Source organism: Brienomyrus brachyistius, chromosome 4 (assembly GCF_023856365.1).
Source record: "Brienomyrus brachyistius isolate T26 chromosome 4, BBRACH_0.4, whole genome shotgun sequence".
Classification (NCBI taxonomy): Eukaryota; Metazoa; Chordata; class Actinopteri; order Osteoglossiformes; family Mormyridae; genus Brienomyrus; species Brienomyrus brachyistius.
Genome location: NC_064536.1, coordinates 15463322 through 15477015, shown reverse-complemented (window position 1 = coordinate 15477015; position 13694 = coordinate 15463322). Strand labels below are relative to the sequence as shown.

General features: G+C 49.6%; 1 protein-coding gene across 5 annotated transcripts; it reads left to right on the top strand.

Moving 5' to 3' along the window:
* The first annotated feature begins 532 nt into the window (after window positions 1-532).
* Window positions 533-13558, top strand: LOC125740170 (phosphatidate phosphatase LPIN2-like). Of its 5 annotated transcripts, none has more exons than XM_049011020.1 (20): window positions 533-681; window positions 5098-5298; window positions 6282-6377; window positions 6629-6948; window positions 7076-7171; window positions 7416-7542; window positions 7646-7721; window positions 8082-8181; window positions 8606-8787; window positions 8899-8992; window positions 9078-9147; window positions 9425-9517; window positions 9808-9887; window positions 10215-10356; window positions 10758-10906; window positions 11416-11502; window positions 11655-11807; window positions 11903-12017; window positions 12104-12207; window positions 12323-13558. In XM_049011020.1, the coding sequence occupies exons 2-20, from the start codon at window positions 5107-5109 to the stop codon at window positions 12468-12470; spliced, it is 2424 nt and encodes an 807-aa protein (XP_048866977.1). In that variant the 5' UTR covers window positions 533-681; window positions 5098-5106; the 3' UTR covers window positions 12471-13558. The 5 variants fall into 5 exon arrangements, with proteins under 5 accessions (XP_048866977.1, XP_048866979.1, XP_048866978.1 ...); XM_049011022.1 differs by lacking the exon at window positions 533-681 and adding an exon at window positions 699-794; XM_049011021.1 differs by lacking the exon at window positions 533-681 and adding an exon at window positions 849-1536.
* Window positions 13559-13694: the final 136 nt, after the last annotated feature.

The following is a 13694-nucleotide window of genomic DNA, read 5'->3' as shown; positions in this document are numbered from 1 at the left end:
ACCACTACACATTCCTGCCTCCTCATCTGCTGTCCTTTTCTTAATGAGACCTCACAGACATTTCTTTTTCTCTGGCTTTTCTTCTTTCATCCTTTCTTTCCATCTTCCCCTTTTCATGTACCATTCTGTAAAAATGATGTAGTAATGAGTTGCCGCACGTCCTTATCAAGCGCCTTGGCAACTGTTGTGAAAGGCGATATATATAAATATACTTGAACTGAACCGTCTAAATTAACAGTCTCGCACTAGGCAGCAGTCACCTTCTATTTCCCATATGCCGCGGTGAAACCGAATGGGTACAAGAAGAGTCAACATATTGCAAGTGATGACTACAAAGATTTCATACAAAAATATAGATTTTTATATTTCATACAAGTCAGACATACCCCGTTACTTTAATTTACAGCTTATAATATCCGACAGGCAGAGCTCCGGCTCCATTCATAACGTCAGTGCTTAATTATCGGGTTTAATTGACGGCGCTTTTATTGTCACCGTCAGCGGGATGTAACCGGATCCGGCGACCAGGGCTTGAATGAACCGCCCCGCGAATGAATGGGGGTGTAACGGGGGCAGGGCAGCTTGCCCGGTGCTGGCAGCGGGGAAAGCGGTGCCATACGGGTTGCTGGGGCCCTGGGGTAAAAGGGGAGAGAAACGAAATACAGGCACCGTAGCACCTCGGTAAGTGTCCCGAAACCGGCTGCTTGTTTCGCTGCTCACCGGCAGTGACCGGAGCGGCCGGCCGGCGCCATTTGGAGTCTAAGCGGAGGGTAAATCATGTTTTATTAAGCAATGTAAGTCGTCTCATTCGCGATCTGCTTATTATTTAACCCCTTGCTGTTTTTCTTAGTCCTAGATTAGTCCAGATCCTTCGCTGGTGGCGATTATGTGGCTGTTTTCCGACAGCTTGTTAGTTTGCACGAACAGTTTACCCATTTCTTTTTCTGATCCACTATCATTTTGTGAAGTACCCTCCGGTTCAATTTCGCCGGTTATTCTGTTGCATACGACATCCGAAAAGCCGTAAAACTGATCCCAGACCAGTGAAGAAATTTAGTTCGCGAGAGCCGACCTCCTGAATGCCAGCTCAGCAGTCGTGTATTAAAAATAATCCAGGCAGGGATGGGCGAATCTACGGGGGTCCAAACTGTGACCTTTTTTTGTTGAATTTCACAGTTGTCGCTTTTTTTTACACCTATGTGATGAAACTATTTTGCACCGAGAAGGAAAGCGAGGACTCGCCAGGGACGAACCGCCACGTCATGCTGCCGAAATATAAGTGTTCTAGGAAAAACAAGCTCCATTATAACTTAATGCAAACCTTTACTGCACTGCTGGGCCCTTACATCAGGGGGGCGTAGTATTTTAGGTTCCACTTGAACTCTGGAGCAGGGAATATAGCCTGAATTATGTCGATATAGTGACATCTGCTCAACATTTAAGCTTAAGTGCTACTTGATCTATTTGTAAATCTGAAGTGTTTCATGATGCAGCTTTGTACTGTTATTTCTGTCCGTGCCTTCGTTAAAGCAAAACGTAAGTTTGTCCAATTTTACGCTTATGTAATTATAATTGTGGCGATCAGTGCTTATGAAAGGGAGCACAATTAATACACTCTGGATGGGACGCTAATACACCGAGGGACAATTTTAAGTTGCCAGAATATCTTAATGCTTTTCAAATGTGGAGTGTAGTAGCGGGGAATTCCCCATGTAAACAGCACAATGTGCTGATTTTAGAATGACCTGACTGGGATTAGATTTGAATATGCAGCCCCAATAGGATCGTATCGCACACAATCGCTACCTCGGTTAGTAGAAGACGGGCTGCGCAGCGTTGCTTCCTGCCAGCCGCAGAGAGTCATTTCTCTCTCCTCCACTTTCTTCATTCAGGCCGGCAATTTAATAGTAAGCTGGCCCGCTCGGCCTTTTCAGTTGTCAGGCAGGTGCTAATTAAAATGTGCTCAGTGAAAAGGCAGCAGGAGAGCTGCCCTTAAGGGGCCGGCTGGGGGGCCGACGAGCTGATCTGAGAACAGAGCGGGCCGTCAGTACCCCGCCGTCCCTGGAGCCGGCAGCGACGTTCTTACACCCCGGTCTGTAAATTATTTATCCAGTTACTTTCACGGACACAGCTCCACTTTAATCTCACGTCATTTCCCCTTAAGGGCCGGTTATAAAATTCTACAGCCTTTCGGTTTTGACGGCTAAAGTCCAGTTAGAGTAACTAAAGGAGTATTTTTTTTCTTTCTTTCTTTTTTTTTTTAAAGATGTGATTCATGGTGTGGGGATTCAGGCTTGTTTTTTTGGGGGGGCTTCAGCCCCCCCAATAAATAAGGACCAAGCCCCCTATCCATTCATCTCTAACTACTCCCTTGGTGTGGGGGCAGAACTTAAGAAGCGCTCATTGCCAGAGGTTGCGGAAACTCCTGGGCATGTCCCCTGTGGACTGCACGCCGCCCTGAGCAGCGCCGCATTGGGGTGTAGATTCTGTGCACTCCGGGTTGCTCCTTCCTCTCAGTGTCACAGCTGAGGGGACATGCCCAGAATGTGGCACCGGGCTGACGAGACGAAGACGAGGTGTTTTTGTCCTGTCACTGGGTGTGGATGTATGTGTGTGTGTGTGTGTGTGTGTGTGTGAGAGATATATATATATATTTTTTTTATAGGACCAATGCAATACACTCACACCTCAGGGCTGTAGGCTTACCCCCCCCACCCCCTGGTACTGCGTGCTGGGGTGCATTTTCTTTACATGTGGATTTTCTCTCTGCATGCAGTATCTAAATGCTTGCCTTGTTTGTATGTCACTTTGAACAAAAGCATGTATTAAATAAATAATTGTAACTAATGGATTGACAGCATAAGCAGATGGACCTGGATAAGTCAGGAGCTCCAAATGGTCCCCATAACCTGCTTCCTGGATTCAGTGAGTCATTCTCCAATTCACTCGTCCGCCATGCTGCCTGTGTAGCAGCGGCTCAGAATGGCAGAGACTCTGACCGGGGAGTGACCTGCTGTTTGCCTGCTGGCAGCCTTGAACCTGACCTGCCCTGTGGACGGATCTTAGGGGGTGGTGATCCTATCACATCTTCCCATTGGACAGCGAGCTGGCAACCCGAGTGCAACAATACTCATAGAGCTCCGCCCACTTGTGTTACTGGGGTCGTATTTCAGCTACTAATCCAGCTACTAATCCAGCTACCATTGCTGCGTTCCATTTACCTCGGAGGTTGGAAGCCGGAGCTGGGAATGACGTCACACCCGAGTTAACTGCGTTCCAGTACAAGAAGTCAGAAAGCCATCATAAATCCTGCTTAATGAAATAAGCTCAGGTTCTAGCCTGGTTAATTGTTAGTCATTCTGAGCAATATTAATGCATAATAACACATCACTGTTGCCTCACACCTCTGGGACTCGGGTTCGAGTCTCTGCCTGGGTTACATGTGTGTGGAGTTTGCATGTTCTCCCCATGTCGTCGTGGGGATTCCTCCGGTTTCCCCCCACAATCCAAAGACATGCTTTGACTAATTGCAGGAGTGCATGTGAGAGTGAATGGTGTGTGAGTGTGCCCTGCGATGGGCTGGCCCCCCATCCTGGGTTGTTCCCTGCCTCGTGCCCATTGCTTCCAGGATAGGCTCCGGACCCCCCCGCGACCCAGTAGGATAAGCGGTTTGGAAAATGGATGGATGTATGGAAGTTCAAATGGAATGCAGCATAATTCCTTAACCCCCCCCAAACTCCTACACTTCTTAGTGACCCTTCAGAAATCAGGGTTTGACTGGAACATTGCCTGCTCTTATACATTGACTGAAGCAGATTCTAATATCTCTGGGGTCACTGAAGGCTTTTGACTCCGCTGCAGCCCAGAGATGCTGCGGTAGCCGTAAGCGCTAGTGGCCACTGGCCCCCAGGGATGATGAACCCACGTGGCATGTCTGCCTGCCGACACGTCCCAGTTCACTTTGCTGGGTGGGGTATTGATTTAGCCGTTTGCTGTTTTGTATTCCTCTGCCTGGCATGTGTTTCAGTGCCTCTGAGAGAGGGGGTGGGGGGGGGGGGCACGTGGCTGGTGGGTGCTGAGCTGCCTGGCCTGGCCGTTATCAGCACAGCCAGCCTCTTATCTTGCACGCCGAAGCTGTCGGCTCCGGGCTGATCCCATTGGCTACCGGTGTGGCGGGGGGGGGGGGGGGGTCTCATGTAAACAGAGGTACGTCCATGAGACTGGGATGGGTTCGTCGTTGTGGCGGATGGTAGGAAGGTCAAAGAGTGCCACGCCGTTCGAGATGAGGTGGAACGGGGTGCGATGAAGCCGGCTCAGCACCGGGGAGAGCCGGAACCCCCCATGGGAGATCCCGAGGGGGACGGCAACGAGCCGGATCAGGTCTCACCTAGGAAAGCATCCTGGACTCTGGTGAGCGCCACAGTGCTATGACGCTAAGGGAGAAGGAAAAAATTAACAAGAAAAATGTGAAAAGAATCCGATAATCAAGATAAGCAGTGATAGTTCTGTGCGTGCAAGTGAATATGTGCTTTCACGTTCTGTGTAATCACTGGGTAAAAGTGCAGCTGTGTTTGCACTATGTGCACGGTGGCCAAGGCCCTGAGGTGAATGACAGCGCCCTCCGGTGGAGGAGTAAGGCTCTCGCTGGGTTTGGTGTGGGGCGGCAGGGCCTCGGTGGGCTGTGAAGACCACAGGGGTGTAGAAGGGACTGTGTCCCACTGTGTCTCCCTCTGGGACTCTGGGACTGTGTCCCCCTGTGAAATTTAGTTGTGTTGTTTTTATGGTGACACTTAAATGTTCTGTCAGCATTCCCTCTACATCCTCCTATGATTTTCCTGGTGTTCCATCTGCAGTCTCTCTCCATTCTAATAAACGTCACGGCAGCCTGTACCCATTGTCACATCTCTTCACCTCCTTTCACGTGGTTCTGTGAGCTTTATTATATTCGGGTGACCAGCGGCGACTAGAGGAGCATGTCATTTGTGAAGTTGAGCCTTGACCTTCTGCAGGTGTTCTGGAGGAGTGTCGTCCTGACTTCTAATTGCACGACCCCGAGGCATCCAATTATTTCCATCCCCTCTCTGCTGCCCCCCCTAGGTGAACACCATGAACTACGTGGGCCACCTGGCGGGCCAGGTACTGGTGACGGTGCGGGAGCTGTACAAGGGCATCAACCCGGCCACGCTGTCAGGCTGCATCGACGTGGTGGTGGTGTGTCAGCAGGACGGGTCCTACCAGTGCTCCCCCTTTCATGTGCGCTTTGGAAAGCTGGGAGTGCTGCACTCCAAGGAGAAGTTGGTGAGTGTCATGTGACCATGAGGGGGCGGGGCATGACACAGGTGGGCGGAGCATGGGCCAAAGGGGGCAGGGATTTAAAAGTTGCTAATTATGATCACATGTAGGCCCGTTATTTTATATATGGAAAAACTCGGCTAAACTCAGTAGGCTGAGGATATGCTGGCTTCTCCGTCTCCCTGGGCGACGGTTGAGTGTCGTTAAGGTCTGGGACTCGTTCTTTGAATTTCTGGATGCCTTTTGGTCTCCATGGCGACTGCTTTTTCCTGCACAGTGAATGACGGCTCCTGCAGGGTTAGCCACAGAAGATGATGCAAGGCTAAGCATGACTATATATAGTTAATGTTTATTTGGGTTAGGTTACAGTTGGTTTAGGCTGCTGTCCTTTTCAGTGAGGCTCAAAAAGTAACCTCTAGGGACAGTGACATTTTGACAGATGGTTTTGTGGAGCCCTAGAAAGCGTATCGTCTGTTTCAGTGCTGAATGCATTAGCCTCAGCCTTTCCATGAAAATGAAAATAGAATAGTCAGCTGTGGATGCGCCCTCTGGTGGCTGGGAGTATGGTTGCAGAAAAAAAATCATGGAAGCTAATGGGATTGCAAGATATCATTCAAGGGTTATTATGTCTGTTGTTTTCCCGCAAAATTAGCATGCCTGCGGTCTCATTGGAATGTTCGGCAGGATAATTAATGATCTAATTCTTAAGCCGTCTTCAGGATAGATGCTCTCGAATGTGTCAGCTTTCTGTAAGAATCCCGTAATCTCAGCTCTGTAGTATCACACCACGGGGAGTCAGTGATAGGGGCTGTCAGTCTGCTGGGTGAGTTAGGAATTTGACTCATCCTCAGTATGTTCAGGCTGTGCCTTTAAACCTAGGTGACTCAAAGGTGCCTTCTCTGTTTCACCCTGTTCCCAAATACCCTGCTGACCTGTTTCGTACCTTTTAAGCGTCTGTCCTTGGTGACGCCTCTTCCCCGGTCCCCTAGATTGATATCGAAGTCAATGGTGAGCCTGTGGATCTGCACATGATGCTGGGAGACAGTGGTGAGGCCTTCTTCGTGGAGGAGGTAGAGAAGCAAAATGTGAGTGTTGATGTTCCGCAAAAGGTGTTCAGGTGTTGTCTGGGCAAGGGGGTGGGACCTCAAATCTGAGCCTGAGCTGAGCTGGTACAGTCACACGGCTGCACAAGGCCTGGCCTACCCACTGATCCATCAACTGGTGGAGAACCTAGAAGTTATGAAAGACCATGAGCATGGTTGGAAGACCAGAGGAACTTTGTCGAATAAACTTTCCTCTGATGTGGCTCATCCTGTCGTGTGTCTTGCTCACCTAGGAGACTGTCCCCACCCACCAGGCTCCCGAACCCATGGAGGACCCAGCGTTCAAGGCACAGGAGTCACGGCCAGTGTCGTCGGATCCTGAATCTGAAGGCCTCGGGCAGCCGGAGTGGCCGTGGAGTTGCGCCCCTGGCGAGCACAGAGACGGCAGTGAGGACCCACTGCCAAGCACTGCCTCGGTGAGGAAGAAGAAGCGAAGGAGGAAAAAGCTGAAGGCAGACCATCGGAAGGAGGAGTTGGCGCCCCCTGCTGGTGGGGAGGAAATCTTTGACATGGACCTTAGCTCTGATGAGGACCAGGCAATGCAGAGTGCAAGGTAACATTGCACGGGCTGAAGTGAGATAGTATCCCATCATGCAGGTGTGTCTGGGTGACTTGGGTGGTGTTGGTGTCAGTGATGTGTTTTTGCCCCCACATCATGTTATACTTTTTATTTTCACCAGAGTGTCCTTCAGCCCGATGAAGGAGCACAAACAGCCCATCCACGAGTCGCTGGACAGTTACCCGTTCTCGGATGGGGACTGTGTCCCCACTCACAGGTGTGCTTGCTGATTCTGTCACCTACATTTCTTTCTAAAGAGCCTAGAATCGAAGTCTTGCATTATCATTAATGGGACAAGATTCAAGACTTATTCAGTTCTTGTATGTGAGATCCTTACACATGGCTGATACCATGGCAACAGCCAGCCAACAGCCAGTGAACCATGAGTTACCTTCCGAGTTTTGCAGTGAAGCAGACCGGGCTGCTCTGTCTGTGACTGCGTGTTTGTTGTGCCGTCACAGTCTGGCTGGACCACAGACGTTCTCACCGAAGAGTGACTCGGAGCTGGAACTGAAGGCCTCCGACAGCCAGCTGAGGGCACAGTCCCACATCGAGTGGACATGGGGAGAGCTCCCAGAATCCACATGGGTGAGGACTGCCACTTTGTCTGTGTGAGAAGATGGATATGGTATAAGGTTACACAGTGAGGGAGTCCACAAACGACTGATCCCTCCCTGTTTATAACTTAAAGGGCCCACGAAAGGAGTTCATTGAGCCAGCGAAGGCCATCGCCTGCTCTGTCAGCGAGTCCTCCTCCAAGAAGAAAGGTGACTCCCTGCTCCATTCTCTTACCACTCAGCCTTGTGCCATCAGTTATCCAGTGCAGGGTGACAGTGTGCTTGGGGCCAGTGCAGAGCACTAGGCTGGGGCACACCCAGAAATGGGGTGCTCGTCTATCACAGGGCACACAGATAGCAGGTCTCCCGTCTCCAGTGAAGTCCAAAACCCTAAAATCCATTTCCAGGGCTTCAAAGGTTCAGCCCACAAGTTCAGGTGCAGGACCTGAGCACTCAGGCTAGCAGTTTCCTGACTTTTCCTGTGTTCACAGTGAACAGGAATCTTTAGTGCTGTGCCCAATGTTTCTGCCGTTCTCCCACCCCCCCCCCCCCCCCCCCCCCCGCAAACAGGGGTCCCAAAGCGGAGTGAGCACCAGGGCCCCGAGGACATCTACCTGGATGATCTGCAGGAGCTTGGTCCGGATGTGGCTGCTCGCTACTTCCCCAGGAGGTGAGTGGTTTTGATCTCCTGACAAATTGAATTTAGTGGGGTACGCAGAGTAGATCCACTGCACAAGATAGCTGGTAATGAAGTTAAAGGTTAAGGGTTACATTAACCTACTACTTTTTTACTTATTAAGCATATGACTGGGCGGAACGGCCTCTCCATTATAATGATTTGCTCTTCAGTGAATGCATTTTGAGAAAATTAAGTTTAGACTGGAGCTGTGACAAGACGGATAGGTTTGAGTCCCACTAGGTGTTTCAGTACCTTCAGATGCAACCATAATCATTCAGCAGTGTAAGACTGGAAAGTAATTTGTAATGAAATGGTTAAGTAAGGAGGAATATCTGATCACTGATATTTGGCCACTAGCTAAATGTTGAATGAGTCTTGGAAAATGGCAGATCTTTGCCCTCTCCAATCATGGCAGCCAGGTGGATTCTGGCGGCAGACAGTGGGCGGAGCCTGGCCAGTGGGCGGAGCCACCCCAATCGGTGAGCAGCACGGGGGCCGACAGTGGGACCGAATGCCTCTCCGACTCCGCCAGTGACCTGACAGAGGTCACGCTGTCGCTGTGCGGGGGGCTTGGCGAGAATGCAGACATCTGCAAAGGTACGTGACCGTGTCTCTGAGGTATCCGTGTTGCCTATGGCATTGCTGTGACTGTGGAGACCATAGGAATGCCTTCTTCCTCCAGGGTCTTTTTATGTCTTTGTTTTGTAGAGAAATTTTCGCAACATGTCATTAAATATCACGAGTTCGTGGAAAACCCCAGTATCATCGATAATCCCAACCTGGTTGTCAAAATCGGGAGCAGGTACGTAATCTTGCTCTCACTGATTGTAAGAGGCTAATTGCCGTCTTGGTGTTTTATTTCTGGATACTGAGTTAAATTTTCACAGGTACTACAACTGGACTTTGGCAGCCCCATTGGTGCTCAGCTTGCAGGCCTTCCAGAAGAGCTTGCCTAAGGTATCTTCCCGCCCTCTGCTCTGCCTGTGTGACGGCCTGCCCTCTGCTCTGCTCTGCCTGTGTGACAGCCCGGCCCCTGCCCTGCTCTAATTGTGTGAAGGTCCGCCCTCTGCTCTGCCTGTGTGACGGCCTGCCCTCTGCTCTGCCTCTTTAACGGCCTGCCCTCTGCCCTGCTCTAATTGTGTAATGACCCGCCCTCTGCTCTGCTCTGCCTGTGTGACGGCCTGCCCTCTGCAATTTATGCCCATGTGATGGTCCACTTTGCCCTGTCTTCCAGAGCACCGTAGAGACCTGGGTGAAGGAGAAGATGGCCAAGAAGTCTGGAAGGTGGTGGTTCTGGCGGAAACGGGCCGACGTCACCTCCAAGCAGGTAGTGCCACATGGGCTGTGAGTGTCAGCCTTGGGTGCTCATGGCAGCTCAAGTGCTGCTCTTCTGCTAGAAATCGGTCTATAAGGATCCTTTTAGTTTTTTGTATTGTTAGTTTGTTTGTAGTTGTATAGGTGGCTCTATGTTCCATCTGAGTTCATTATGACATTTGCTGGATGCATAAATCCCTTCACTGCATTGCTTTAAAAAAAGAACCAGTGTTAAATTCTTGAACTCATTTCTGCATTTAGTCTGTGCCTCAGTGCCCTTCACTTGTCATTTCCTGTCTCCAGTCAGAAACTAAGTTGGAGTTGAAGGAGGAGTCCCTGGGTAGAGACGAGCCCTCCCCCATGCATCCGAGCCCCCCCTCCCAGTAAGTTAATGTTTTCTCACTGTGATATCACCCATTTCCATGACAACTGAACTGTCAGCATTCTCAGCATGGAGCTTCTCCTAGGGCCATGATGCCACACTGGGGCAGCAGAATTAGACATTTTATTTATATAGATTGAGTATTTTGAACATGTCTCATCTCATGATGCCATCATTTCAATGAGAGAGATGATTGCCCTCTATTGGTATCATGTACATCTGCGGTGCCTAAAGGTTGGTGAACTGATCCTACCTGTTTGAATAATAAGTAATTCATCATGTATTTGTCAGCTAGCATTGGTGAGCCGTGCATCTTTGCACCCTGCAGGGCCCAAGAAAGGGACTCCAGTGACGAGGAACCCCGAAACAAGGACGTGGCTGCCAGGCCGGACCACAGACCACCTGGACACCAGGAGCCTCCTGCTGCCCGCTCCTATAAGAAGTCTCTGAGACTTTCCTCAGAGCAGATCGTAAGGCTCAGTCCTTCCCAGCACAGAAACCAATAGCAAAGCACACAGGTGCCTGCAAGCCAATCATAAATCACCCTGAACCAGAGGCTGATTGGTTAGTTCTCTATTGTTGGATGATGGGAGAAAACTGTCCATCTTATTCAGGCTATGTATTACCATCCATGTGTTTATTTCTTTATGACTGATATAGTTGAGATTCATGAAATTGGTGGAATGTGAGTGGGGGTGGTAAATTGCTACCTTTGAGGATTAATATGGGACATTTCAGGGGAGATGTAGTGGTGCACCTCTTCAAAGCTGTCCTGGCAGACTTGTGAGATCATGCTCTTAGGCCTGTCAGCCTACAAGGTCCTTCAGGTGAATTAGCTTCATCTGTTTGGTCTCCATACTCCTGCCCGTAGGTCTCCCTGAGGCTGAAGGACGGCCCCAACGACGTGACCTTCAGCATCACCACGCAGTACCAGGGCACCTGCCGCTGCGAGGGCACCATCCATCTGTGGAACTGGGACGACAAAGTGATCATCTCCGACATTGATGGGACCATCACCAAGTACGTGCTGGACCCTTACTGCTGATGGGAGGGCATCATTCATCAGTGATGCACGGCAGAGCTCACCTCCGTGGGGTGGAGGACCTCTGTTTTGCATGGGGTTAGGGTTTCAAGTTACACCATCAACCATAATTTCTTAACCAGTACATGGTCCCAGTGAATGGAGACTCTTCAATGAAGTACAAAGGCAGGATGTCTTGGGATGTCATCTGATGGATCACGACACACAATCGCATGTTGAGCAACCGAAACCCTGGTTTGCCTAATCGAGAGCTTGGGGAGAACATATAAACCACCACTCAATAGTCAGAGTCCAATTTGCATCCAGACCGCATGATTTGAGCTGGGGTTACCCCTGACTTTGGGGTTTCTCTCCAAGTCACCATGAATCCTTGTAATGAATCTGAATAATTTCGGGCAAATGCTGGAAGTACAGTCACATTTGAATGAAATGGCGTCTTCTGTTGTATGGTGATCTGTTTTCTGCCCCCCTGACGCTCTCTATTTAGGTCAGATGTGTTTGGGCACATCCTCCCCCAGCTGGGCAAGGACTGGACCCACCAGGGCATTGCCAAGCTCTACCACTATATACACAAGTAAGCCAGAAATGGGCTTTGATTCTTTTCTTCTGGGTTCTGTTGGTTGAGTTTCCTCATGCCTCACCCCTTGACCTTTTGCCAACCTGGTGGAGGTCTTGCTTCCATGGCTTCCTTTGCTGTTGTCGGCTCTCCATTTCCTGTTGCCATAGGAATGGGTACAAGTTCCTGTACTGCTCCGCACGAGCCATCGGCATGGCGGATATGACTCGAGGCTACCTGCACTGGGTAAACGATGGGGGCACTATTCTGCCCCGGGGTCCCCTTCTACTGGCTCCCAGTAGTCTCTTCTCTGCCTTACACAGGCAAGCCCCATTCCCTTGCTCTCACCCGTCGGCATTGAGTGTTCCGATTTTGGCAGCGGTACTTGTTTCTTAATGTAACGAGCCCTTCCTCATAGGGAGGTCATCGAGAAGAAGCCGGAGGTCTTCAAGATCAAATGTCTCACCGACATCAAGAATTTGTTCCTTCCCAACAAACAACCTTTCTATGCCGCTTTTGGCAACAGGAGTAACGTAAGAACTGTTTGTATGTGACTGTATAATGACGATGCCCGTCTTGAGTCCTCTGCCTTGCCTCATTTCCTGTTTTGTTTCTACAGGATGCATTGGCCTATGAGCAGGTGGGTGTACCACAGTGCCGGATATTCACGGTGAACCCAAAGGGAGAGCTTATTCAGGAACAGACCAAAGGGAACAAATCTTCGTAAGTTCTCTGGTCTTGGCGGGGGCGAAGCAGCAGCTGAGGGTGTGGTCTATTTACAGTGCTGGAGCTTGACCATGCGACTGCCTCTCTGGTTCCCTCTACTGGGTGTGTCCAGGTACTGTCGGCTGAGTGAACTGGTGGAGCACGTCTTTCCCCTGCTGAGCAAGGAACAGAGCTCCGCCTTTGACTGCCCTGATTTCAGCTCCTTCTGCTACTGGAGGCAGCCAATTCCTGAGCTCCTGCCCGAGGATCTATTAGCGTGACCCAAAGAGCCCACGAACCCAAATCCCTTCCTCGATGCTGCTCTGGATCTCTGCACCCTGCCACACTGGGTGAGGTTATCTAAGCAGGCTAAATGTCAGTGTCAGTCCGCTCCTGGGTACCTGCTGTGCAGGTGCATGCCATGCCGTAACCTCACCGGGTGAGTAACCTCTACATCAGTGGTTCTCAAACTCGGTCCTCGGGTCCTGCTGTCTTTCAGCTTCTAATTACCTGGATCAGGTGTGTTCAGTCAATCAGCAGTGTGTAGGGCAGGGATAGCTGGGAAACAAGCAGGGCAGTGGGTTCCGAGGACCGAGTTTGAGAACCACTGCTCTACATTATGCAAGATCGAGGGTTTAATGATGCAGGGATTGGATGTGACCCACTCAGGACTTTAGGGCTGGGATTGATGAATGCAGAAGGGAAGCCAGCTTTCAGGCTCCTGCACTGACATGTCAGAGGTGTCCCTCCATCGCACAAAAATCGCTTTTAAAAAAAAATAAAAAAAAGACACCAGTGAATACTTTGGGTAATTCTTGCTAGGACCCAAACCATCAAACTGGCCCCATTCATTTTTTTCCCATAACTGTCCAGCGGATTGCCTGCTTTTAAAGCAATTATATCTTTCTCTTTTCTTGCACATCGAATGCACCAAATTCAAAACGCATCTAAGACTGGCGGTATGTATAGCTGCTGTGAGAGGGGATTTCCTCTCCTTCCTGGTATTGATTAGTAACGTGTGTGTTTGTTTTAAAAGCCCTGAGGGTGAGTGTGTGTTTCAGTCTTTAACCTGTAGGTCTGTTCTTTCTGTGAAAGGTAATATGCTGGTGTGGAACCATCAAACGCTGCTTAAAGGTAGAGCTCATGTTTGGATGCTTTTAGTCTCTGCAGAGGCGACGAGAGTAAAACTAACATGCGCCTCAAACTTCAATGCCTGATACTTATGTAAGAGTAAATGGTAAAAAAAAAATCTATTTTTAATGTAAATTGTATCACTTTTCTTTGTACAAGTGCATTTACTGTATTTTTGCATTACTGGCAAGGATGATGTATGACTCAAATGTAAAAAATTATATATGCATAAACCAAATGTGCGTTCATTTGTTTTTCATGGTTATACGTAGTCTTCTTAAACCTGACGCTCCATGTTGAGTCACTAAGCCCAATATGACTACAGATACAGGATATGTTTGTGTTGGGAGTCACCACTCTGCCAGTCTGACCAC

Bases quoted from the DNA above. Each gene is read 5' to 3' on its own strand.
- LOC125740170 (XM_049011018.1), top strand. From the start codon at position 4,303: ATGAAGCCGGCTCAGCACCGGGGAGAGCCGGAACCCCCCATGGGAGAT. The intron at 7,722-8,081 runs GTGACTCCCTGC...CCCCGCAAACAG, and splicing joins GTCCTCCTCCAAGAAGAAAG to GGGTCCCAAAGCGGAGTGAG. The intron at 10,907-11,415 runs GTACGTGCTGGA...CTCTCTATTTAG, and splicing joins ATTGATGGGACCATCACCAA to GTCAGATGTGTTTGGGCACA.